The sequence below is a fragment of the Podarcis pityusensis genome, assembly GCF_964106645.2.
Source record: "Podarcis pityusensis genome assembly, chromosome: Z".
NCBI classification, from domain to species: domain Eukaryota; kingdom Metazoa; phylum Chordata; class Lepidosauria; order Squamata; family Lacertidae; genus Podarcis; species Podarcis pityusensis.
In genome coordinates, this window is record NC_138044.1 from 370,009 (window position 1) to 397,508 (window position 27,500).

Here is a 27,500-nt window from a genome sequence, read left to right on the forward strand (position 1 = left end):
CCTATCCTTGTCTCCTATCCTATCCTATCCTATCCTATCCTATCCTTGTCTCCTATCCTATCCTCCTATCCTATCCTTGTCTCCTATCCTATCCTATCCTATCCTTGTCTCCTATCCTATCCTAGTCTCCTATCCTATCCTAGTCTCCTATCCTATCCTCCTATCCTATCCTATCCTTGTCACCTACCCTATCCTATCCTATCCTATCCTATCCTTGTCTCCTATCCTATCCTATCCTTGTCTCCTATTCTATCCTTGTCTCCTATCCTATCCTAGTCTCCTATCCTATCCTAGTCTCCTATCCTATCCTTGTCTCCTATCCTAGACTATCCTCGTCTCCTATCCTATCCTATCCTATCCTATCCTATCCTTGTCTCCTATCCTATCCTATCCTATCCTAGTCTCCTATCCTATCCTATCCTTGTCTCCTATCCTATCCTATCCTATCCTATCCTATCCTATCCTATCCTATCCTTGTCTCCTATCCTATCCTATCCTATCCTCTTATCCTATCCTATCCTTGTCTCCTATCCTATCCTATCCTATCCTATCCTATCCTATCCTATCCTATCCTCCTATCCTATCCTATCCTCGTCTCCTATCCTATCCTATCCTTGTCTCCTATCCTATCCTTGTCTCCTATCCTATCCTCCTATCCTATCCTTGTCTCCTATCCTAGCCTTGTCTCCTATCCTATCCTCCTATCCTATCCTTGTCTCCTATCCTATCCTTGTCTCCTATCCTATCCTCGTCTCCTATCCTATCCTATCCTATCCTATCCTATCCTATCCTATCCTATCCTATCCTTGTCTCCTATCCTATCCTACCCTTCTATCCTCTTATCCTATCCTATCCTTGTCTCCTATCCTATCCTACCCTTCTATCCTCTTATCCTATCCTATCCTTGTCTCCTATCCTATCCTATCCTATCCTATCCTATCCTATCCTCCTATCCTATCCTATCCTCGTCTCCTATCCTATCCTATCCTTGTCTCCTATCCTATCCTTGTCTCCTATCCTATCCTATCCTATCCTATCCTTTTATCCTATCCTATCCTATCCTATCCTTGTCTCCTATCCTATCCTATCCTAGCCTATCCTATCCTTGTCTCCTATCCTATCCTAACCTCCTATCCTATCCTTGTCTCCTATCCTATCCTAGTCTCCTATCCTATCCTATCCTCCTATCCTATCCTAGTCTCCTATCCTATCCTTCTATCCTATCCTTGTCTCCTATCCTATCCTTGTCTCCTATCCTATCCTATCCTATCCTATCCTATCCTATCCTATCCTTGATTCCTATCCTATCCTTGTCTCCTATCCTATCCTATCCTATCCTATCCTATCCTATCCTATCCTTGTCTCCTATTCTATCCTAGTCTCCTATCCTATCCTATCCTATCCTAGTCTCCTATCCTATCCTATCCTATCCTATCCTAGTCTCCTATCCTATCCTATCCTATCCTATTCTATCCTATCCTATCCTATCCATGTCTCCTATCCTATCCTATCCTATCCTATCCTTGTCTCCTATCCTATCCTAGTCTCCTATCCTCCTATCCTATCCTATCCTATCCTTCTATCCTAATCTAGTATCCCATCCTATCCTCGTATCCTATCCTAGTCTCCTATCCTATCCTTGTCTCCTATCCTATCCTCCTATCCTATCCTTGTCTCCTATCCTATCCTCGTCTCCTATCCTATCCTATCCTATCCTATCCTTGTCTCCTATCCTATCCTACCCTTCTATCCTCTTATCCTATCCTATCCTTGTCTCCTATCCTATCCTATCCTATCCTATCCTATCCTCCTATCCTATCCTATCCTATCCTCGTCTCCTATCCTATCCTATCCTTGTCTCCTATCCTATCCTTGTCTCCTATCCTATCCTATCCTATCCTATCCTATCCTATCCTATCCTTTTATCCTATCCTATCCTATCCTATCCTTGTCTCCTATCCTATCCTAGTCTCCTATCCTATCCTATCCTATCCTATCCTATCCTATCCTATCCTTGTCTCCTATCCTATCCTCCTATCCTATCCTTGTCTCCTATCCTATCCTTGTCTCCTATCCTATCCTCGTCTCCTATCCTATCCTATCCTATCCTATCCTTGTCTCCTATCCTATCCTACCCTTCTATCCTCTTATCCTATCCTATCCTTGTCTCCTATCCTATCCTACCCTTCTATCCTCTTATCCTATCCTATCCTTGTCTCCTATCCTATCCTATCCTATCCTATCCTTGTCTCCTATCCTATCCTTGTCTCCTATCCTATCCTATCCTATCCTTGTCTCCTATCCTATCCTAGTCTCCTATCCTATCCTTGTCTCCTATCCTATCCTAGTCTCCTATCCTATCCTATCCTACTCTCCTATCCTATCCTATCCTATCCTATCCTATCCTATCCTATCCTTTTATCCTATCCTATCCTATCCTATCCTATCCTATCCTTGTCTCCTATTCTATCCTAGTCTCCTATCCTATCCTATCCTATCCTATCCTATCCTATCCTATCCTCCTATCCTATCCCTGTCTCCTATCCTATCCTATCCTTGTCTCCTATCCTATCCTCCTATCCTACCCTTGTCTCCTATCCTATCCTAGTCTCCTATCCTATCCTCCTATCCTATCCTTGTCTCCTATCCTATCCTATCCTATCATATCCTATCCTTGTCTCCTATCCTATCCTATCCTCCTATCCTATCCTATCCTATCCTATCCTATCCTATCCTATCCTATCCTACCCTCCTATCCTATCCTTGTCTCCTATCCTATCCTTGTCTCCTATCCTATCCTTGTCTCCTATCCTATCCTATCCTATTCTATCCTATCCTATCCATGTCTCCTATCCTATCCTATCCTATCCTATCCTATCCTATCCTATCCTTGTCTCCTATCCTATCCTAGTCTCCTATCCTCCTATCCTATCCTATCCTATCCTTCTATCCTAATCTAGTATCCCATCCTATCCTCGTATCCTATCCTAGTCTCCTATCCTATCCTTGTCTCCTATCCTATCCTCCTATCCTATCCTTGTCTCCTATCCTATCCTCGTCTCCTATCCTATCCTATCCTATCCTATCCTTGTCTCCTATCCTATCCTACCCTTCTATCCTCTTATCCTATCCTATCCTTGTCTCCTATCCTATCCTATCCTATCCTATCCTATCCTATCCTATCCTATCCTATCCTCCTATCCTATCCTATCCTTGTCTCCTATCCTATCCTTGTCTCCTATACTATCCTATCCTATCCTATCCTTTTATCCTATCCTATCCTATCCTATCCTATCCTTGTCTCCTATCCTATCCTAGTCTCCTATCCTATCCTATCCTATCCTATCCTATCCTATCCTATCCTTGTCTCCTATCCTATCCTCCTATCCTATCCTTGTCTCCTATCCTATCCTTGTCTCCTATCCTATACTCGTCTCCTATCCTATCCTATCCTATCCTATCCTATCCTATCCTTGTCTCCTATCCTATCCTACCCTTCTATCCTCTTATCCTATCCTATCCTTGTCTCCTATCCTATCCTCCCCTTCTATCCTCTTATCCTATCCTATCCTTGTCTCCTATCCTATCCTATCCTATCCTATCCTATCCTTGTCTCCTATCCTATCCTTGTCTCCTATCCTATCCTATCCTATCCTTGTCTCCTATCCTATCCTAGTCTCCTATCCTATCCTTGTCTCCTATCCTATCCTAGTCTCCTATCCTATCCTATCCTATCCTATCCTATCCTATCCTAGTCTCCTATCCTATCCTATCCTATCCTTTTATCCTATCCTATCCTATCCTATCCTATCCTTGTCTCCTATCCTATCCTATCCTATCCTTGTCTCCTATTCTATCCTAGTCTCCTATCCTATCCTATCCTATCCTATCCTCCTATCCTATCCTTGTCTCCTATCCTATCCTATCCTTGTCTCCTATCCTATCCTCCTATCCTACCCTTGTCTCCTATCCTATCCTAGTCTCCTATCCTATCCTCCTATCCTATCCTTGTCTCCTATCCTATCCTATCCTATCATATCCTATCCTTGTCTCCTATCCTATCCTATCCTCCTATCCTATCCTATCCTATCCTATCCTATCCTATCCTATCCTACCCCCCTATCCTATCCTTGTCTCCTATCCTATCCTTGTCTCCTATCCTATCCTTGTCTCCTATCCTATCCTATCCTATCCTAGTCTCCTATCCTATCCTAGTCTCCTATCCTATCCTATCTTATCCTATCCTCCTATCCTATCCTATCCTATCCTATCCTTGTCTCCTATCCTATCCTAGTCTCCTATCCTATCCTTGCCTCCTATCCTATCCTATCCTTGTCTCCTATCCTATCCTAGTCTCCTATCCTATCCTCTCCTATCCTCCTATCCTATCCTATCCTATCCTATCCTAGTCTCCTATCCTATCCTAGTCTCCTATCCTATCCTTGTCTCCTATCCTATCCTATCCTAGTCTCCTATCCTATCCTAGTCTCCTATCCTATCCTATCTTATCCTATCCTCCTATCCTATCCTATCCTATCCTATCCTTGTCTCCTATCCTATCCTAGTCTCCTATCCTATCCTATCCTATCCTTGTCTCCTATCCTATCCTTGTCTCCTATCCAATCCTAGTCTCCTATCCTATCCTATCTTATCCTATCCTCCTATCCTATCCTATCCTATCCTATCCTTGTCTCCTATCCTATCCTAGTCTCCTATCCTATCCTCTCCTATCCTCCTATCCTATCCTATCCTATCCTATCTTATCCTATCCTCCTATCCTATCCTATCCTATCCTATCCTATCCTATCCTGGTCTCCTATCCTATCCTTGTCTCCTATCCTATCCTATCCTATCCTATCCTATCCTATCCTATCCTTGTCTCCTACCCTATCCTATCCTATCCTATCCTATCCTTGTCTCCTATCCTATCCTATCCTTGTCTCCTATCCTATCCTATCCTATCCTTCTATCCTATCCTATCCTATCCTATCCTATCCTATCCTTGTCTCCTATCCTATCCTATCCTTGTCTCCTATCCTATCCTATCCTATCCTATCCTTGTCTCCTATCCTATCCTTGTCTCCTATCCTATCCTATCCTTGTCTCCTATCCTATCCTCCTATCCTATCCTTGTCTCCTATCCTATCCTATCCTATCCTATCCTATCCTAGTCTCCTATCCTCTCCTATCCTATCCTTGTCTCCTATCCTATCCTAGTCTCCTATCCTATCCTCCTATCCTATCCTAGTCTCCTATCCTATCCTATCCTTGTCACCTATCCTATCCTATCCTATCCTATCCTATCCTATCCTATCCTATCCTATCCTATCCTTGTCTCCTATCCTATCCTATCCTTGTCTCCTATCCTATCCTATCCTTGTCTCCTATCCTATCCTATCCTATCCTATCCTTCTATCCTATCCTATCCTATCCTCTCCTATCCTATCCTTCTATCCTCTCCTTGTCTCCTATCCTATCCTATCCTAGCCTATCCTATCCTTGTCTCCTATCCTACCCTAACCTCCTATCCTATCCTTGTCTCCTATCCTATCCTAGTCTCCTATCCTATCCTATCCTCCTATCCTATCCTAGTCTCCTATCCTATCCTTCTATCCTATCCTTGTCTCCTATCCTATCCTATCCTATCCTATCCTATCCTTGTCTCCTATCCTATCCTTGTCTCCTATCCTATCCTATCCTATCCTATCCTTGTCTCCTATCCTATCCTTGTCTCCTATCCAATCCTATCCTATCCTATCCTATCCTATCCTTGTCTCCTATCCTATCCTATCCTATCCTATCCTATCCTTGTCTCCTATTCTATCCTAGTCTCCTCTCCTATCCTATCCTATCCTATCCTATCCTATCCTATCCTATCCTAGTCTCCTATCCTATCCTATCCTATCCTATCCTTTTATCCTATCCTATCCTATCCTAGTCTCCTATCCTATCCTTGTCTCCTATCCTATCCTATCCTATTCTATCCTATCCTATCCTATCCTTGTCTCCTATCCTATCCTAGTCTCCTATCCTCCTATCCTATCCTATCCTTCTATCCTAATCTAGTATCCCATCCTATCCTCGTATCCTATCCTAGTCTCCTATCCTATCCTATCCTATCCTATCCTATCCTATCCTATCCTTGTCTCCTATCCTATCCTAGTCTCCTATCCTTGTCTCCTATCCTATCCTTGTCTCCTATCCTATCCTATCCTATCCTTGTCTCCTATTCTATCCTAGTCTCCTATCCTATCCTATCCTATCCTATCCTAGTCTCCTATCCTATCCTATCCTATCCTATCCTATCCTATCCTATCCTATCCTTGTCTCCTATCCTATCCTATCCTATCCTATCCTTGTCTCCTATTCTATCCTAGTCTCCTCTCCTATCCTATCCTATCCTATCCTATCCTAGTCTCCTATCCTATCCTATCCTATCCTATCCTATCCTTTTATCCTATCCTATCCTATCCTAGTCTCCTATCCTATCCTTGTCTCCTATCCTATCCTATCCTATTCTATCCTATCCTATCCTATCCTTGTCTCCTATCCTATCCTAGTCTCCTATCCTCCTATCCTATCCTATCCTTCTATCCTAATCTAGTATCCCATCCTATCCTCGTATCCTATCCTAGTCTCCTATCCTATCCTATCCTATCCTATCCTATCCTATCCTATCCTTGTCTCCTATCTTATCCTAGTCTCCTATCCTATCCTATCCTATCCTATCCTAGTCTCCTATCCTATCCTATCCAACCCAACCCATCCTATCCTATCCTATCCTATCCTATCCTATCCTATCCTATCCTATCCTTGTCTCCTATTCTATCCTTGTCTCCTATCCTATCCTAGTCTCCTATCCTATCCTAGTCTCCTATCCTATCCTTGTCTCCTATTCTATCCTCGTCTCCTATCCTATCCTTGTCTCCTATCCTATCCTATCCTAGTCTCCTATCCTATCCTAGTCTCCTATCCTATCCTTGTCTCCTATTCTATCCTCGTCTCCTATCCTATCCTTGTCTCCTATCCTATCCTATCCTATCCTATCCTATCCTATCCTATCCTATCCTATCCTATCCTATCCTCCTATCCTATCCTATCCTCGTCTGCTATCCTATCCTATCCTTGTCTCCTATCCTATCCTTGTCTCCTATCCTATCCTATCCTATTATCCTATCCTATCCTATCCTATTATCCTATCCTATCCTATCCTATCCTATCCTTGTCTCCTATCCTATCCTAGTCTCCTATCCTATCCTTGTCTCCTATCCTATCCTCCTATCCTATCCTTGTCTCCTATCCTATCCTTGTCTCCTATCCTATCCTCGTCTCCTATCCTATCCTATCCTATCCTATCCTATCCTATCCTATCCTTGTCTCCTATCCTATCCTACCCTTCTATCCTCTTATCCTATCCTATCCTTGTCTCCTATCCTATCCTACCCTTCTATCCTCTTATCCTATCCTATCCTTGTTTCCTATCCTATCCTATCCTATCCTATCCTATCCTATCCTATCCTATCCTCCTATCCTATCCTATCCTCGTCTCCTATCCTATCCTATCCTTGTCTCCTATCCTATCCTTGTCTCCTATCCTATCCTATCCTATCCTATCCTATCCTTTTATCCTATCCTATCCTATCCTATCCTATCCTATCCTATCCTTGTCTCCTATCCTATCCTAGTCTCCTATCCTATCCTATCCTATCCTATCCTATCCTATCCTATCCTTGTCTCCTATCCTATCCTATCCTATCCTATCCTTGTCTCCTATCCTATCCTATCCTATCCTATCCTTGTCTCCTATCCTATCCTATCCTATCCTATCCTATCCTTGTCTCCTATCCTATCCTATCCTATCCTTTTATCCTATCCTATCCTAGTCTCCTATCCTATCCTATCCTATCCTATCCTTGTCTCCTATCCTATCCTAGTCTCCTATCCTATCCTTGTCTCCTATCCTATCCTCCTATCCTATCCTTGTCTCCTATCCTAGCCTTGTCTCCTATCCTATCCTCCTATCCTATCCTTGTCTCCTATCCTATCCTTGTCTCCTATCCTATCCTCGTCTCCTATCCTATCCTATCCTATCCTATCCTATCCTATCCTATCCTTGTCTCCTATCCTATCCTACCCTTCTATCCTCTTATCCTATCCTATCCTTGTCTCCTATCCTATCCTATCCTATCCTATCCTATCCTCCTATCCTATCCTATCCTCGTCTCCTATCCTATCCTATCCTTGTCTCCTATCCTAACCTCCTATCCTATCCTTGTCTCCTATCCTATCCTAGTCTCCTATCCTATCCTAGTCTCCTATCCTATCCTTCTATCCTATCCTTGTCTCCTATCCTATCCTATCCTTGTCTCCTATCCTATCCTTGTCTCCTATCCTATCCTATCCTATCCTTGTCTCCTATCCTATCCTTGTCTCCTATCCAATCCTATCCTATCCTATCCTATCCTATCCTTGTCTCCTATCCTATCCTATCCTATTCTATCCTATCCTATCCTATCCTTGTCTCCTATCCTATCCTAGTCTCCTATCCTTGTCTCCTATCCTATCCTTGTCTCCTATCCTATCCTATCCTATCCTTGTCTCCTATTCTATCCTATCCTATCCTATCCTAGTCTCCTATCCTATCCTATCCTAGTCTCCTATCCTATCCTATCCTATCCTATCCTATCCTATCCTATCCTATCCTATCCTATCCTTGTCTCCTATCCTATCCTATCCTATCCTATCCTTGTCTCCTATCCTATCCTAGTCTCCTATCCTTGTCTCCTATCCTATCCTTGTCTCCTATCCTATCCTATCCTATCCTTGTCTCCTATTCTATCCTATCCTATCCTATCCTATCCTAGTCTCCTATCCTATCCTATCCTAGTCTCCTATCCTATCCTATCCTATCCTATCCTATCCTATCCTTGTCTCCTATCCTATCCTATCCTATCCTATCCTTGTCTCCTATTCTATCCTAGTCTCCTCTCCTATCCTATCCTATCCTATCCTATCCTAGTCTCCTATCCTATCCTATCCTATCCTATCCTTTTATCCTATCCTATCCTATCCTAGTCTCCTATCCTATCCTTGTCTCCTATCCTATCCTATCCTATTCTATCCTATCCTATCCTATCCTTGTCTCCTATCCTATCCTAGTCTCCTATCCTCCTATCCTATCCTATCCTTCTATCCTAATCTAGTATCCCATCCTATCCTCGTATCCTATCCTAGTCTCCTATCCTATCCTAGTCTCCTATCCTATCCTTGTCTCCTATTCTATCCTCGTCTCCTATCCTATCCTTGTCTCCTATCCTATCCTATCCTATCCTATCCTATCCTATCCTATCCTATCCTATCCTCCTATCCTATCCTATCCTCGTCTGCTATCCTATCCTATCCTTGTCTCCTATCCTATCCTTGTCTCCTATCCTATCCTATCCTATTATCCTATCCTATCCTATCCTATTATCCTATCCTATCCTATCCTATCCTTGTCTCCTATCCTATCCTAGTCTCCTATCCTATCCTTGTCTCCTATCCTATCCTCCTATCCTATCCTTGTCTCCTATCCTATCCTTGTCTCCTATCCTATCCTCGTCTCCTATCCTATCCTATCCTATCCTATCCTATCCTATCCTATCCTATCCTTGTCTCCTATCCTATCCTACCCTTCTATCCTCTTATCCTATCCTATCCTTGTCTCCTATCCTATCCTACCCTTCTATCCTCTTATCCTATCCTATCCTTGTTTCCTATCCTATCCTATCCTATCCTATCCTATCCTATCCTATCCTCCTATCCTATCCTATCCTCGTCTCCTATCCTATCCTATCCTTGTCTCCTATCCTATCCTTGTCTCCTATCCTATCCTATCCTATCCTTTTATCCTATCCTATCCTATCCTATCCTATCCTATCCTATCCTATCCTTGTCTCCTATCCTATCCTAGTCTCCTATCCTATCCTATCCTATCCTATCCTATCCTATCCTTGTCTCCTATCCTATCCTATCCTATCCTATCCTTGTCTCCTATCCTATCCTATCCTATCCTATCCTATCCTTGTCTCCTATCCTATCCTATCCTATCCTATCCTATCCTATCCTTGTCTCCTATCCTATCCTATCCTATCCTTTTATCCTATCCTATCCTAGTCTCCTATCCTATCCTATCCTATCCTATCCTATCCTTGTCTCCTATCCTATCCTAGTCTCCTATCCTATCCTTGTCTCCTATCCTAGCCTTGTCTCCTATCCTATCCTCCTATCCTATCCTTGTCTCCTATCCTATCCTTGTCTCCTATCCTATCCTCGTCTCCTATCCTATCCTATCCTATCCTATCCTATCCTATCCTATCCTTGTCTCCTATCCTATCCTACCCTTCTATCCTCTTATCCTATCCTATCCTTGTCTCCTATCCTATCCTATCCTATCCTATCCTATCCTCCTATCCTATCCTATCCTCGTCTCCTATCCTATCCTATCCTTGTCTCCTATCCTAACCTCCTATCCTATCCTTGTCTCCTATCCTATCCTAGTCTCCTATCCTATCCTAGTCTCCTATCCTATCCTTCTATCCTATCCTTGTCTCCTATCCTATCCTATCCTTGTCTCCTATCCTATCCTTGTCTCCTATCCTATCCTATCCTATCCTTGTCTCCTATCCTATCCTTGTCTCCTATCCAATCCTATCCTATCCTATCCTATCCTATCCTTGTCTCCTATCCTATCCTATCCTATCCTATCCTATCCTATCCTATCCTTGTCTCCTATCCTATCCTATCCTATCCTATCCGGAAAATCAAAATAATGTGGAAAATAAAATTTCACGCAACCGTTGCTTCTTCTCGCAAACAGCAAAGCGCCTGCAAACGCAAAGAATAAAATTCCACGGCTGCAAGAATCGCCAATTGCAAGCGGCGGGAAGTTTGCAAATGCGGAGAATAAAATTCCCGATTGCAAGCGTCGCTTTTTATTGCAAACAGCCGGAAGGTTTGCAAATAAGTAATTTATTGTCATAAGTAATGACAATAAAGATATTATTATTATTATTATTATTAAATGCGGAAAATCAAATTTCGTGCAACAAGGGCTGCAATAATCTCCGATTGCAACTGCTGCTTCTTCATGCAAACACCAAAAATGTGCAAAAAACGTCGAATAAAATGATTTGCAATGGGAACTGCCGTTATCTCCCATTGCAAGTGTCGCTTCTGATTGCAAAGAGCGGAAGGTTTGCAAAGGCGCAGAATAAAATTTAATGCAATGACGGCTGCAATAACCTCCAATTGCAAAAGTCGCTTCTGAATGCAAACAGCGAAAGATTTGCAAAGGCGCAGAATAAAATTATTTGCAACGGGAACTGCAATTATTTCCGATTGCAACTCTTGCTTCTGATTGCAAAGAGCAGAAAGTTTGCAAATGTGGGAAATAAAATTCTGTGCAACAGAATTGTCACCGCCGCTTCTTATTGCCAACGGCAAATAAATTATTCTTAAATTCTTCTTCTTCTTAAATAAATTATTATTTTCATTGCAAATAAACTTTCACGCAAGTTGGACGGCAAGAATTTCAAATTGCAACTGTCCTTTTCATTGCAAACAGCAGAAAGTTTGCAAAAGCAGAAAATAAAATTATTTGCAATGGGAACTGCAATAATTTCCGATTGCAACTGTTGCTTCTTATTGCAAAGAGCAGAAAGTTTGCAAATGTGGGAAAGAAAAGGATTTGCAATGGGAACTGCGAGAATCTCGAATTGTCACCGCCGCTTCTTATTGCAAACTGCAAATAAATTATTCTTAAATTATTCTTCTTCTTAAATAAATTATTATTTTCATTGCAAATAAACTTTCATGCAAGTTGGATGGCAAGAATTTCAAATTGCAACTGTCCTTTTGATTGCAAACAGCAGAAAGTTTGCAAATGTGGGAAATAAAATTCTGTGCAACAGAATTGTAACCGCCGCTTCTTATTGCCAACTGCAAATAAATTATTCTTAAATTATTATTATTATTCTTAAATAAATTATTATTCTTATTGCAAATAAACTTTCATGCAAGTTGGACGGCAAGAATTTCAAATTGCAACTGTCCTTTTGATTGCAAAGAGCAGAAAGTTTGCAAAAGCAGAGAATAAAATTATTTGCAATGGGAGCTGCAATAATTTCCAGTTGCAACTGTTGCTTCTTATTGCAAAGAGCAGAAAGTTTGCAAATGTGGGAAAGAAAAGGATTTGCAATGGGAACTGCGAGAATCTCGAATTGTCACCGCCGCTTCTTATTGCCAACTGCAAATAAATTATTCTTAAATTATTCTTCTTCTTAAATAAATTATTATTTTCATTGCAAATAAACTTTCACGCAAGTTGGACGGCAAGAATTTCAAATTGCAACTGGCCTTTTGATTGCAAACAGCAGAAAGTTTGCAAATGTGGGAAATAAAATTCTGTGCAACAGAATTGTAACCGCCGCTTCTTATTGCCAACGGCAAATAAATTATTCTTAAATTATTCTTCTTCTTAAATAAATTATTATTTTCATTGCAAATAAACTTTCATGCAAGTTGGACGGCAAGAATTTCAAATTGCAACTGTCCTTTTCATTGCAAACAGCAGAAAGTTTGCAAAAGCAGAAAATAAAATTATTTGCAATGGGAACTGCAATAATTTCTGATTGCAACTGTTGCTTCTTATTGCAAAGAGCAGAAAGTTTGCAAATGCGGGAAATAAAAGGATTTGCAATGGGAACTGTAAGAATCTCGAATTGTCACCGCCGCTTCTTATTCCAAACGGCAAATAAATTATTCTTAAATTATTTTTCTTCTTAAATAAATTATTATTTTCATTGCAAATAAACTTTCATGCAAGTTGGACGGCAAGAATTTCAAATTGCAACTGGCCTTTTGATTGCAAAGAGCAGAAAGTTTGCAAAAGCAGAGAATAAAATTATTTGCAATGGGAGCTGCAATAATCTCCAGTTGCAACTGTTGCTTCTTCTTGCAAACAGCAGAAAGTTTGCAAATGTGGAAAATAAAATTTCATGCAACTGTTGCTTCTTCTTGCAAACAGCAGAAAGTTTGCAAATGTGGAAAATAAAATTTCATGCAACTGTTGCTTCTTCTTGCAAACAGCAAATAAATTATTCTTAAATTATGATGATTCTTAAATAAATCATTATTTTTATTGCAAATAAATTCTTCTTAAATTATTCTTCTTCTTAAATAAATTATCATTTTTATTGCAAATAAATTCTTCTTAAATTATTATGATTCTTAAATAAATTATTATTCTTATTGCAAATAAACTTTCATGCAAGTTGGACGGCAAGAATTTCAAATTGCAACTGTCCTTTTCATTGCAAACAGCAGAAAGTTTGCAAAAGCAGAAAATAAAATTATTTGCAATGGGAACTGCAATAATTTCCGATTGCAACTGTTGCTTCTTATTGCAAAGAGCAGAAAGTTTGCAAATGCGGGAAAGAAAAGGATTTGCAATGGGAACTGTGAGAATCTCGAATTGTCACCGCCGCTTCTTATTGCCAACTGCAAATAAATTATTCTTAAATTATTCTTCTTCTTAAATAAATTATTATTTTCATTGCAAATAAACTTTCATGCAAGTTGGACGGCAAGAATTCCAAATGGCAACTGTCCTTTTGATTGCAAACAGCAGAAAGTTTGCAAATGTGGGAAATAAAATTCTGTGCAACAGAATTGTAACCGCCGCTTCTTATTGCCAACTGCAAATAAATTATTCTTAAATTATTCTTCTTCTTACATAAATTATTATTTTCATTGCAAATAAACTTTCATGCAAGTTGGACGGCAAGAATTTCAAATTGCAACTGTCCTTTTGATTGCAAACAGCAGAAAGTTTGCAAATGTGGGAAATAAAATTCTGTGCAACAGAATTGTAACCGCCGCTTCTTATTGCCAACTGCAAATAAATTATTCTTAAATTATTATTCTTATTCTTACATAAATTATTACTTTTATTGCAAATAAACTTTCATGCAAGTTGGACGGCAAGAATTTCAAATTGCAACTGTCCTTTTGATTGCAAACAGCAGAAAGTTTGCAAAAGCAGAAAATAAAATTATTTGCAATGGGAACTGCAATTATTTCCAATTGCAACTGTTGCTTCTTATTGCAAACAGCAGAAAACGTGCAAAAGCGGAAAATAAAATTATTTGCAATGGGAACTGCAATTATTTCCAATTGCAACTCTTGCTTCTTCTTGCAAACAGCAGAAAGCGTGCAAAAGCGGAAAATAAAATTACTTGCAATGGGAGCTGCAATAATCTCAAATTGCAAAAGCCGCTTCTTAATGCAAACAGCGAAAGATTTGCAAATGTGCAGAATAAAATTATTTGCAATGGGAACTGCAACTATTTCCAATTGCAAAAGTCGCTTCTTATTGCAAACAGCAGAAAACGTGCAAAAGCGGAAAATAAAATTATTTGCAATGGGAACTGCAATTATTTCCAATTGCAAAAGTCGCTTCTTAATGCAAACAGCAGAAAGTTTGCAAATGTGGAAAATAAAATTTCATGCAACTGTTGCTTCTTCTTGCAAACAGCAAATAAATTATTCTTAAATTATGATGATTCTTAAATAAATTATTATTTTTATTGCAAATAAATGCTTCTTAAATTATGATGATTCTTAAATAAATCATTATTTTTATTGCAAATAAATTCTTCTTAAATTATTATGATTCTTAAATAAATTATTATTCTTATTGCAAATAAACTTTCATGCAAGTTGGACGGCAAGAATTTCAAATTGCAACTGTCCTTTTGATTGCAAAGAGCAGAAAGTTTGCAAAAGCAGAGAATAAAATTATTTGCAATGGGAGCTGCAATAATTTCCAGTTGCAACTGTTGCTTCTTCTTGCAAACAGCAGAAAGTTTGCAAATGTGGAAAATAAAACTTCATGCAACTGTTGCTTCTTCTTGCAAACAGCAGAAAGTTTGCAAATGTGGAAAATAAAATTTCATGCAACTGTTGCTTCTTCTTGCAAACAGCAGAAAGTTTGCAAATGTGGAAAATAAAATTTCATGCAACTGTTGCTTCTTCTTGCAAACAGCAAATAAATTATTCTTAAATTATTATGATTCTTAAATAAATTATCATTTTTATTGCAAATAAATTCTTCTTAAATTATTATGATTCTTAAATAAATTATTATTCTTATTGCAAATAAACTTTCATGCAAGTTGGACGGCAAGAATTTCAAATTGCAACTGTCCTTTTGATTGCAAAGAGCAGAAAGTTTGCAAAAGCATAAAATAAAATTACTTGCAATGGGAACTGCAATTATTTCCAATTGCAAAAGTCGCTTCTTCTTGCAAACAGCAGAAAGTTTGGAAATGTGGAAAATAAAATTTCATGCAACTGTTGCTTCTTCTTGCAAACAGCAAATAAATTATTCTTAAATTATTATGATTCTTAAATAAATTATCATTTTTATTGCAAATAAATTCTTCTTAAATTATTATGATTCTTAAATAAATTATTATTCTTATTGCAAATAAACTTTCATGCAAGTTGGACGGCAAGAATTTCAAATTGCAACTGTCCTTTTGATTGCAAAGAGCAGAAAGTTTGCAAAAGCATAAAATAAAATTACTTGCAATGGGAACTGCAATTATTTCCAATTGCAAAAGTCGCTTCTTCTTGCAAACAGCAGAAAGTTTGGAAATGTGGAAAATAAAATTTCATGCAACTGTTGCTTCTTCTTGCAAACAGCAAATAAATTATTCTTAAATTATTATGATTCTTAAATAAATTATTATTTTTATTGCAAATAAATTCTTCTTAAATTATTATGATTCTTAAATAAATTATAATTCTTATTGCAAATAAACTTTCATGCAAGTTGGACGGCAAGAATTTCAAATTGCAACTGTCCTTTTGATTGCAAAGAGCAGAAAGTTTGCAAAAGCATAAAATAAAATTACTTGCAATGGGAACTGCAATTATTTCCAATTGCAAAAGTCACTTCTTCTTGCAAACAGCAGAAAGTTTGGAAATGTGGAAAATAAAATTTCATGCAACTGTTGCTTCTTCTTGCAAACAGCAAATAAATTATTCTTAAATTATGATGATTCTTAAATAAATTATTATTTTTATGGCAAATAAATTATTCTTAAATTATTATGATTCTTAAATAAATTATTATTTTTATGGCAAATAAATTCTTCTTAAATTATTATGATTCTTAAATAAATTATTATTTTTATCGCAAATAAACTTTCATGCAAGTTGGACGGCAAGAATTTCAAATTGCAACTGTCCTTTTGATTGCAAACAGCAGAAAGTTTGCAAAAGCAGAAAATAAAATTATTTGCAATGGGAACTGCAATTATTTCCAATTGCAACCGTTGCTTTTTATTGCAACGAGCAGAAAGTTTGCAAATGTGGAAAATAAAATTCTGTGCAACAGTGGCTGCTTCTGATTGCAAACAGCGGAAGGTTTGCAACTGTGCAGAATTAAGTTCCAATTTAACTTCGGGTTGCAACCGCCGCTTCCTATTGCAAGCAGCCGGAAGTTTGCAAAGCTGCAGAATAATAATTTCCGATTGCAAGCGTCGCTTTTTCTTTCAAACAACCGGAAGTTTGCAAAGGTGCAGAATAAAATTTCATGCAACAATGGCTGCAATAATTTCCGATGGCAACTGTTGCTTCTTGGAAGTTTGCAAATGCACAGAATAAAATCATTTGCAGTTTGCAAATGCACAGCATAAAATCATTTGCAATGGCTACAGAAATTGCAACGGTTGCTTTTTCTTGCCAACAGCGGAAAGTTTCCAAATGCAGAGAAGAACTTTTAATGCAACAATGGCTGCAATAAATTCCAATTGCAACTGTTGCTTTTTATTGCAAACAACCGGAAGTCTGCAAAGCTGCAGAACGTTGCAAATGTGCAGAATAAAATTCCATGCAACATATTATTATTAAATTAAATTATTATTATTCTGAAATAATAATAACTATTATTCTTAAATTAAATTATTATTATTCTTAAATAAATTATTCTTATTCTTATTGCAAATATATTTTCATGCAAGTTGGACGGCAATAATTCTCAATTGGAACCGCTGCTTCTTATGGCAAGCACCAGAAAGTTTGCAAAAGCGGAAAATAAAATTTCATGCAACAGTTGCTGCAATAGTCTCCAATTGCAACCGCCGCTTTTTCTTGCAAACGGCAAATAATAATAATAATAATAATAATAAAAAAAAATAATAATAAAAATTATTCTTAAATAAATAATTATTATTCTTAAATAAATTATTCTTATTCTTATTGCCAATAAATCTTCATGCAAGTTGGACGGCAATAATCTCCAATTGCAACCGCCGCTTTTTCTTGCAAGCACCAGAAAGTTTGCAAATGCAGAGAATAACATTTAATGCAAAGAACCGGAAGTTTGCAAAGCTTGCAAAGGATCTGGGAATCGATTGCAAGAATCTCTCATTGCAAGCTTTGCTTTTTCTTGCAAACAGCCGGAACTTTGCAAAGCTGCGGAACGTTGCAAATGTGCAGAATAGATTTTCATGCAACTGCGGCTGCAATAATTTCCAATTGCAAGCATTCCTTCTTATTACAAGTAGCGGGAAATGTGCAAAAGCGTATAATAAAATTTTTTGCAACAATAGCTGCAAAAACCTTTGATCGCAACCGTCGCTTCGAATTGCAAGCAGAGGAAGGTGCAGAATAAAAATTTCCGATGGCAAGCGTCGCTTTTTCTTGCAAACAGCCGGAAGGTTTGCAAATGTGCAGAATAAATTTTTTTGCAATGGGGAAACCAATTGCAACAATTATTCCTTCTGAATGCAAGCACCAGAAAGTTTGCAAAAGCGGGAAATAAAATTTAATGCAACAACGGCTGCAAGAATTTCCGATGGCAAGAGTTGCTTTTTATTGCAAACAGCAGAACGTTTGCAAATGCGGGAAATAAAATTTCATGCAATGGTGGCAATCATTGCAAACAGCAGGAAGTGTTGAAATATGAATAATTTTTTGTGCAACAGTGGCTGCAAGAATCTCCAATTGCAACTCTTGCTTCATATGCAAACAGCAGCAAAATGTGCAAAAGCGTCGAATAAAATTATTTGCAACGTTCTACAGAAATGGCAACTGTTGCTTCTTCTTGCAAACAGCGGAAAATGTGCAAAAGCAGAAGATAAAAGAAAAATAAAATGAAATAAAATAAAAGCAGAGAATAAAATCATTTGCAGTGGAAACTGCAATTATTTCCAATTGCAACTGTTGCTTCTGAATGCAAACAGCAGAAAATGTGCAAAAGCGGAAAATAAAATTATTTGCAACGTTCTACAAAAGTTGCAACTGTTGCTTCTTCTTGCAAACGGCGGGAGATGTGCAAAAGCGGCGGAGAAAATACAAAATGAAATAAAATAAAAGCAGAGAATAAAATCATTTGCAGTGGAAACTGCAATAATCTCCAATTGCAACTCTTGCTTCTGAATGCAAACAGCAGAAAATGTGCAAAAGCGGAAAATAAAATTATTTGCAATGGGAACTGCAATTATTTCCAATTGCAACTGTTGCTTCTTATTGCAAACAGCAGCAAAAGCTGCAAAAGCATCGAATAAAATTATTTGCAATGTGTACAGAAATTGCAACTCTTGCTTCTTCTTGCAAACAGCGGAAAATGTGCAAAAGCGTAAAATAAAATTATTATTATTATTATTATTATTATTATTATTATTATTATTATTGCAAACAGCAGCAAAAGGTGCCAAAGCGTCGAATAAAATTATTTGCAATGTGTACAGAAATTGCAACTGTTGCTTCTTCTTGCAAACAGCGGAAAATGTGCAAAAGCAGAAGATAAAAGAAAAATAAAATGAAATAAAATAAAAGCAGAGAATAAAATCATTTGCAGTGGAAACTGCAATAATCTCCAATTGCAACTGTTGCTTCTGAATGCAAACAGCAGAAAATGTGCAAAAGCGGAAAATAAAATTATTTGCAATGGGAACTGCAATTATTTCCAATTGCAACTGTTGCTTCTGAATGCAAACAGCAGAAAATGTGCAAAAGCGGAAAATAAAATTATTTGCAACGTTCTACAAAAGTTGCAACTGTTGCTTCTTCTTGCAAACGGCGGAAAATGTGCAAAAGCAGAAGATAAAAGAAAAATAAAATGAAATAAAATAAAAGCAGAGAATAAAATCATTTGCAGTGGAAACTGCAATAATCTCCAATTGCAACTCTTGCTTCTGAATGCAAACAGCAGAAAATGTGCAAAAGCGGAAAATAAAATTATTTGCAATGGGAACTGCAATTATTTCCAATTGCAAAAGTCGCTTCTTAATGCAAACAGCAGAAAGTTTGCAAATGTGGAAAATAAAATTTCATGCAACTGTTGCTTCTTCTTGCAAACAGCAAATAAATTATTCTTAAATTACGATGATTCTTAAATAAATTATTATTTTTATTGCAAATAAATTCTTCTTAAATTATGATGATTCTTAAATAAATTATTATTTTTATTGCAAATAAATGCTTCTTAAATTATGATGATTCTTAAATAAATTATTATTTTTATTGCAAATAAATTCTTCTTAAATTATTATGATTCTTAAATAAATTATTATTTTTATTGCAAATAAACTTTCATGCAAGTTGGACGACAAGAATTTCAAATTGCAACTGTCCTTTTGATTGCAAACAGCAGAAAACGTGCAAAAGCGGAAAATAAAATTACTTGCCATGGGAACTGCAATTATTTCCAATTGCAAAAGTCGCTTCTTAATGCAAACAGCGAAAGATTTGCAAATGTGCAGAATAAAATTATTTGCAACGGGAACTGCAATTATTTCCAATTGCAACTCTTGCTTCTGAATGCACACAGCAGGAAATGTGCAAAAGCGGAAAATAAAATTATTTGCAATGGGAACTGCAGTTATTTCCAATTGCAACTCTTGTTTCTTAATGCAAACAGCAGGAAACGTGCAAATGCGGAAAATAAAATTTCATGCAATGGTGGCAATCATTGCAAACAGCAGGAAGTGTTGAAATATGGAGAATAATTTTTTGTGCAACAGTGGCTGCAAGAATCTCCAATTGCAACTCTTGCTTCTTCATGCAAACAGCGGGAAATGTGCAAAAGCGGAAAATAAAATTACTTGCAATGTGTACAGAAATTGCAACTGTTGCTTCTTATTGCAAACAGCTGAAAATGTGCAAAAGCGTAAAATAAAATTATTATTATTATTATTATTATTATTATTATTATTATTATTATTATTGCAAACAGCAGCAAAAGGTGCCAAAGTGTCGAATAAAATTATTTGCAATGTGTACAGAAATTGCAACTGTTGCTTCTTCTTGCAAACAGCGGAAAACGTGCAAAAGCAGAAGATAAAAGAAAAATAAAATAAAATAAAATAAAATAAAAGCAGAGAATAAAATCATTTGCAGTGGAAACTGCAATAATCTCCAATTGCAACTCTTGCTTCGGAATGCAAACAGCAGAAAATGTGCAAAAGCGGAAAATAAAATTATTTGCAATGGGAACTGCAATTATTTCCAATTGCAACTGTTGCTTCTGAATGCAAACAGCAGAAAATGTGCAAAAGCGGAAAATAAAATTATTTGCAACGTTCTACAAAAGTTGCAACTGTTGCTTCTTCTTGCAAACAGCGGAAAATGTGCAAAAGCGTAAAATAAAATTATTATTATTATTATTATTATTATTATTGCAAACAGCAGCAAAAAGTGCCAAAGCGTCGAATAAAATTATTTGCAATGTGTACAGAAATTGCAACTGTTGCTTCTTCTTGCAAACAGCGGAAAATGTGCAAAAGCAGAAGATAAAAGAAAAATAAAATGAAATAAAATAAAAGCAGAGAATAAAATCATTTGCAGTGGAAACTGCAATAATCTCCAATTGCAACTCTTGCTTCTGAATGCAAACAGCAGAAAACGTGCAAAAGCGGAAAATAAAATTATTTGCAACGGGAACTGCAATTATTTCCAATTGCAACTCTTGCTTCTGAATGCAAACAGCAGAAAATGTGCAAAAGCGGAAAATAAAATTATTTGCAACGTTCTACAAAAGTTGCAACTGTTGCTTCTTCTTGCAAACGGCGGGAGATGTGCAAAAGCGGCGGAGAAAATACAAAATAAAATAAAATAAAAGCAGAGAATAAAATCATTTGCAGTGGAAACTGCAATAATCTCCAATTGCAACTCTTGCTTCGGAATGCAAACAGCAGAAAACGTGCAAAAGCGGAAAATAAAATTATTTGCAACGGGAACTGCAATTATTTCCAATTGCAACTGTTGCTTCTTATTGCAAACAGCAGCAAAAGGTGCAAAAGCGTCGAATAAAATTATTTGCAGAAATTGCAACTGTTGCTTCTTATTGCAAACAGCAGCAAAATGTGCAAAAGCAGCGGAGAAAATTAAAAATAAAATAAAATAAAAGCAGAGAATAAAATTGTTTTCAGCGGGGACCGGAAGTTTGCAAAGCCGGAAGTTTGCAAAACTGCAAAAGGCAGCCAATTTGCAAGGGATCTGGGGATCTGCTAGATCCCAACTCACTGGAAACGGATGGATCCTTCGCCGCTTTTGCTGCAAAAGCAGAGGTAATCCTCTCCGTCTTGCACCAAGCGGACGACTCCGGTTCCTTCCATGCAAACTTCGCCCTGGTTGCAATCAAAAGGAAGACTACCACTCCCAGAATCCTTTGCTCCGGCCGCAAGGGCTGCTGGGAGTTTTGCACAGAGCGGCCGGCAGGGGGAGCCGGGAGATTGCAATGGGATTTCTTTGCAAAAAGAGGTTGCAAAGGTGGGATCCAATTGGCAAAAGGTTGCAATATATTTATTTATTATATTATACTAAATATAATATAATATAATATAATATAATATAATGTAATGTAATGTAATGTAATGTAATGTAATGTAATGTAATATAATATAATATAATCATAAATATTATATTATAATTATCATATTATAATAAATAAAGGTGGAATCCAATTTGCAAAAGGTTGCCATGTATTTATTTATTATATTGTACTAAATATTATATTATAATAATGTAATGTAATAATATAATATAATATAATATAATATTATAATTATATTATAATAAATAAATAAATATATTATTTATTATAATAATAATAATAATAAATAAATCTATTATTATTATTGCAAAAAGGGAAACTGGAATTCTTGTTGCTTTTCTTGCAAAAAGCAGGGAAGTTGCAAATGTGCAGAATTAACCTTTTTTTTTGCAAAACGTTGCATCTGATCCCTGTTGCTTTTCTTGCAAAAAGCAGGGAAGTTGCAAACGTGCAGAATTAACCTTTTTTGGCAAAACGTTGCATCTGATCCCTGTTGCTTTTCTTGCCAAAAGCAGGGAAGTTGCAAATGTGCAGAATTAACCTTTTTTTTTGCAAAACGTTGCATCTGATCCCTGTTGCTTTTCTTGCCAAAAGCAGGGAAGTTGCAAATGTGCAGAATTAACCTTTTTTTTGCAAAACGTTGCATCTGATCCCTGTTGCTTTTCTTGCAAAAAGCAGGGAAGTTGCAAATGTGCAGAATTAACCTTTTTTTGCAAAACGTTGCATCTGATCCCTGTTGCTCTTCTTGCCAAAAGCAGGGAAGTTGCAAATGTGCAGAATTAACCTTTTTTGGCAAAACGTTGCATCTGATCCCTGTTGCTTTTCTTGCAAAAAGCAGGGAAGTTGCAAATGTGCAGAATTAACCTTTTTTTGCAAAACGTTGCATCTGATCCCTGTTGCTTTTCTTGCCAAAAGCGAGGAATTTGGCAAAACTTTGCAGCCGGAATTTCTGCTGCTTTTCTTGCAAAAAGGGAAACTGGAATTCTTGTTGCTTTTTTTTGCAAAAAGGGAAACTGGAATTCTTGTTGCTTTTCTTGCAAAAAGCAGGGAAGTTGCAAATGTGCAGAATTAACCTTTTTTTGCAAAACGTTGCATCTGATCCCTGTTGCTTTTCTTGCCAAAAGCGAGGAATTTGGCAAAACTTTGCAGCCGGAATTTCTGCTGCTTTTCTTGCAAAAAGGGAAACTGGAATTCTTGTTGCTTTTTTGGCAAAAAGGGAAACTGGAATTCTTGTTGCTTTTTTTGCAAAAAGGGAAACTGGAATTCTTGTTGCTTTTTTTTGCAAAAAGGGAAACTGGAATTCTTGTTGCTTTTTTTGCAAAAAGGGAAACTGGAATTCTTGTGGCTTTTTTTGCAAAAAGGGAAACTGGAATTCTTGTTGCTTTTTTTGCAAAAAGGGAAACTGGAATTCTTGTGGCTTTTTTTGCAAAAAGGGAAACTGGAATTCTTGTGGCTTTTTTTGCAAAAAGGGAAACTGGAATTCTTGTGGCTTTTTTTGCAAAAAGGGAAACTGGAATTCTTGTTGCTTTTTTTTGCAAAAAGGGAAACTGGAATTACTGCTGCTTAGCTTGCAAAAAGAGGTTGCAAACGTGGGAATCGAATCCAATTGGCAAAATGTTGCATCTGCGTCCCTGTGGCTTTTCTGGCCAAAAGCGAGGAATTTGGCAAAACTTTGCAGCTGGAATTTTCTTGCAAAAAGGGAAACTGGAATTCCTGGAGTTTTGCAAATGTAGAACAAGAAACCAAGTTGCAAAATGTTGCATCTGCGTCCCCGTTGCGTTTCTTGCAAAAAGCGAGGAGATTGCAAATGTTCCTTCCATGCAAACTTCTCCCTGGTTGCAATCAAAAGGAAGACTACCACTCCCAGAATCCTTTGCTCCGGCCGCAAGGGCTGCTGGGAAGTTTTGCACAGAGCGGCCGGCAGGGGGAGCCGGGAGATTGCAATGGGATTTCTTTGCAAAAAGAGGTTGCAAAGGTGGAATCCAATTTGCAAAGGGTTGCAATATATTTATTTATTATATTATACTAAATATAATATAATATAATATAATATAATATAATATAATATAATATAATGTAATGTAATGTAATGTAATGTAATGTAATGTAATATAATATAATCACAAATATTATATTATAATTATCATATTATAATAAATAAAGGTGGAATCCAATTTGCAAAAGGTTGCAATATATTTATTATATTATACTAAATATTATATTATAATAATATAATAATAATAATATAATATAATATAATCATAAATATTATATTATAATTATCATATTATAATAAATAAATAAATATATTCATCATCATCATCATCATCATCATCATAAATAATTTATTATTATTATTGCAGAAAGGGAAACTGGAAAACTAGTAATGTAATGTAATGTAATGTAATGTAATATAATGTAATCATAAATATTATATTATAATTATCATATTATAATAAATAAAGGTGGAATCCAATTTGCAAAAGGTTGCAATATATTTATTTATTATATTATACTAAATATAATATAATGTAATGTAATGTAATGTAATGTAATGTAATGTAATGTAATGTAATCATAAATATTATATTATAATTATCATATTATAATAAATAAAGGTGGAATCCAATTTGCAAAAGGTTGCAATATATTTATTTATTATATTATACTAAATATAATATAATGTAATGTAATGTAATGTAATGTAATGTAATGTAATATAATCATAAATATTATATTATAATTATCATATTATAATAAATAAAGGTGGAATCCAATTGGCAAAAGGTTGCAATATATTTATTTCTTATATTATACTAAATATAATGTAATGTAATGTAATGTAATGTAATGTAATGTAATATAATGTAATATAATATAATATAATATAATCATAAATATTATATTATACTTATCATATTATAATAAATAAAGGTGGGATCCAATTGGCAAAAGGTTGCAATATATTTATTTATTATATTATACTAAATATAATATAATGTAATGTAATTATAATTATCATATTATAATAAATAAAGGTGGGATCCAATTGGCAAAAGGTTGCAATATATTTATTTATTATATTATACTAAATATAATGTAATGTAATGTAATGTAATGTAATGTAATGTAATCATAAATATTATATTATACTTATCATATTATAATAAATAAAGGTGGAATCCAATTTGCAAAAGGTTGCAATATATTTATTTATTATATTATACTAAATATAATATAATGTAATGTAATGTAATGTAATGTAATGTAATGTAATATAATCATAAATATTATATTATACTTATCATATTATAATAAATAAAGGTGGAATCCAATTTGCAAAAGGTTGCAATATATTTATTTCTTATATTATACTAAATATAATGTAATGTAATGTAATGTAATGTAATATAATGTAATATAATATAATATAATATAATCATAAATATTATATTATACTTATCATATTATAATAAATAAAGGTGGGATCCAATTGGCAAAAGGTTGCAATATATTTATTTATTATATTATACTAAATATAATGTAATGTAATGTAATGTAATGTAATGTAATGTAATGTAATATAATATAATCATAAATATTATATTATAATTATCATATTATAATAAATAAAGGTGGAATCCAATTTGCAAAAGGTTGCAATATATTTATTTATTATATTATACTAAATATAATATAATGTAATGTAATGTAATGTAATGTAATGTAATATAATATAATCATAAATATTATATTATACTTATCATATTATAATAAATAAAGGTGGGATCCAATTGGCAAAAGGTTGCAATATATTTATTTATTATATTATACTAAATATAATATAATGTAATGTAATGTAATGTAATGTAATATAATCATAAATATTATATTATAATTATCATATTATAATAAATAAAGGTGGGATCCAATTTGCAAAAGGTTGCAATATATTTATTTATTATATTATACTAAATATAATATAATGTAATGTAATGTAATGTAATGTAATATAATCATAAATATTATATTATAATTATCATATTATAATAAATAAAGGTGGAATCCAATTTGCAAAAGGTTGCAATATATTTATTTCTTATATTATACTAAATATAATGTAATGTAATGTAATGTAATGTAATGTAATGTAATGTAATATAATGTAATATAATATAATATAATATAATCATAAATATTATATTATACTTATCATATTATAATAAATAAAGGTGGGATCCAATTGGCAAAAGGTTGCAATATATTTATTTATTATATTATACTAAATATAATATAATATAATGTAATGTAATGTAATGTAATGTAATATAATGTAATATAATATAATATAATATAATCATAAATATTATATTATACTTATCATATTATAATAAATAAAGGTGGGATCCAATTGGCAAAAGGTTGCAATATATTTATTTATTATATTATACTAAATATAATGTAATGTAATGTAATGTAATGTAATGTAATGTAATGTAATATAATATAATCATAAATATTATATTATACTTATCATATTATAATAAATAAAGGTGGGATCCAATTGGCAAAAGGTTGCAATATATTTATTTATTATATTATACTAAATGTAATGTAATGTAATGTAATGTAATGTAATATAATCATAAATATTATATTATACTTATCATATTATAATAAATAAAGGTGGGATCCAATTGGCAAAAGGTTGCAATATATTTATTTATTATATTATACTAAATATAATGTAATGTAATGTAATGTAATGTAATGTAATATAATATAATCATAAATATTATATTATAATTATCATATTATAATAAATAAAGGTGGAATCCAATTTGCAAAAGGTTGCAATATATTTATTTATTATATTATACTAAATATAATATAATGTAATGTAATGTAATGTAATGTAATATAATATAATCATAAATATTATATTATAATTATCATATTATAATAAATAAAGGTGGGATCCAATTGGCAAAAGGTGGCAATATATTTATTTATTATATTATAATAAATATTATATTATAATAATATAATAATATAATATTATAATAATATAATATAATATAATCATAAATATTATATTATAATTATCATATTATAATAAATAAAGGTGGAATCCAATTTGCAAAAGGTTGCAATATATTTATTTATTATATTATAATAAATATATTATAATAATATAATAATATAATATAATAATAATATAATATAATATAATCATAAATATTATATTATAATTATCATATTATAATAAATAAATATATTATTCATCATCATCATCATCATCATAATAATAAAAATAAATAATTTATTATTATTATTGCAAAAAGGGAAACTGGAAAACTAGTAATATAATATAATATAATATAAGCATAAATATATTATAATTATCATATGGAATTTCTGCTGCTTTTCCTTGCAAAAAAGAGGTTGCAAAGGTGGAATCCAATTGGCAAAAGGTTGCAATATATTTATTTATTATATTATACTCAATATTATAGTAATATAATATAATATAATATAATATAATATAATATAATATAATATAATATAATATAATATAATAATACAATACAGTACAGTACAGTACAATACAATA

At 34.6% G+C, this 27,500-nt stretch overlaps 1 protein-coding gene across 1 annotated transcript in view; it reads right to left on the reverse strand.

The window, feature by feature from the left end:
- Nucleotides 1-21,685, reverse strand: part of PAXX (PAXX non-homologous end joining factor) — a 35,861-nt gene extending 14,176 nt beyond the window's left edge. Inside the window, exon 1 of the mRNA XM_080990712.1 lies at nucleotides 21,577-21,685. Coding sequence (XP_080846838.1) covers nucleotides 21,577-21,668 — 92 coding nt within the window. The 5' untranslated portion in view covers nucleotides 21,669-21,685. The remainder of the gene's footprint in view (nucleotides 1-21,576) is intronic.
- Nucleotides 21,686-27,500: the final 5,815 nt, after the last annotated feature.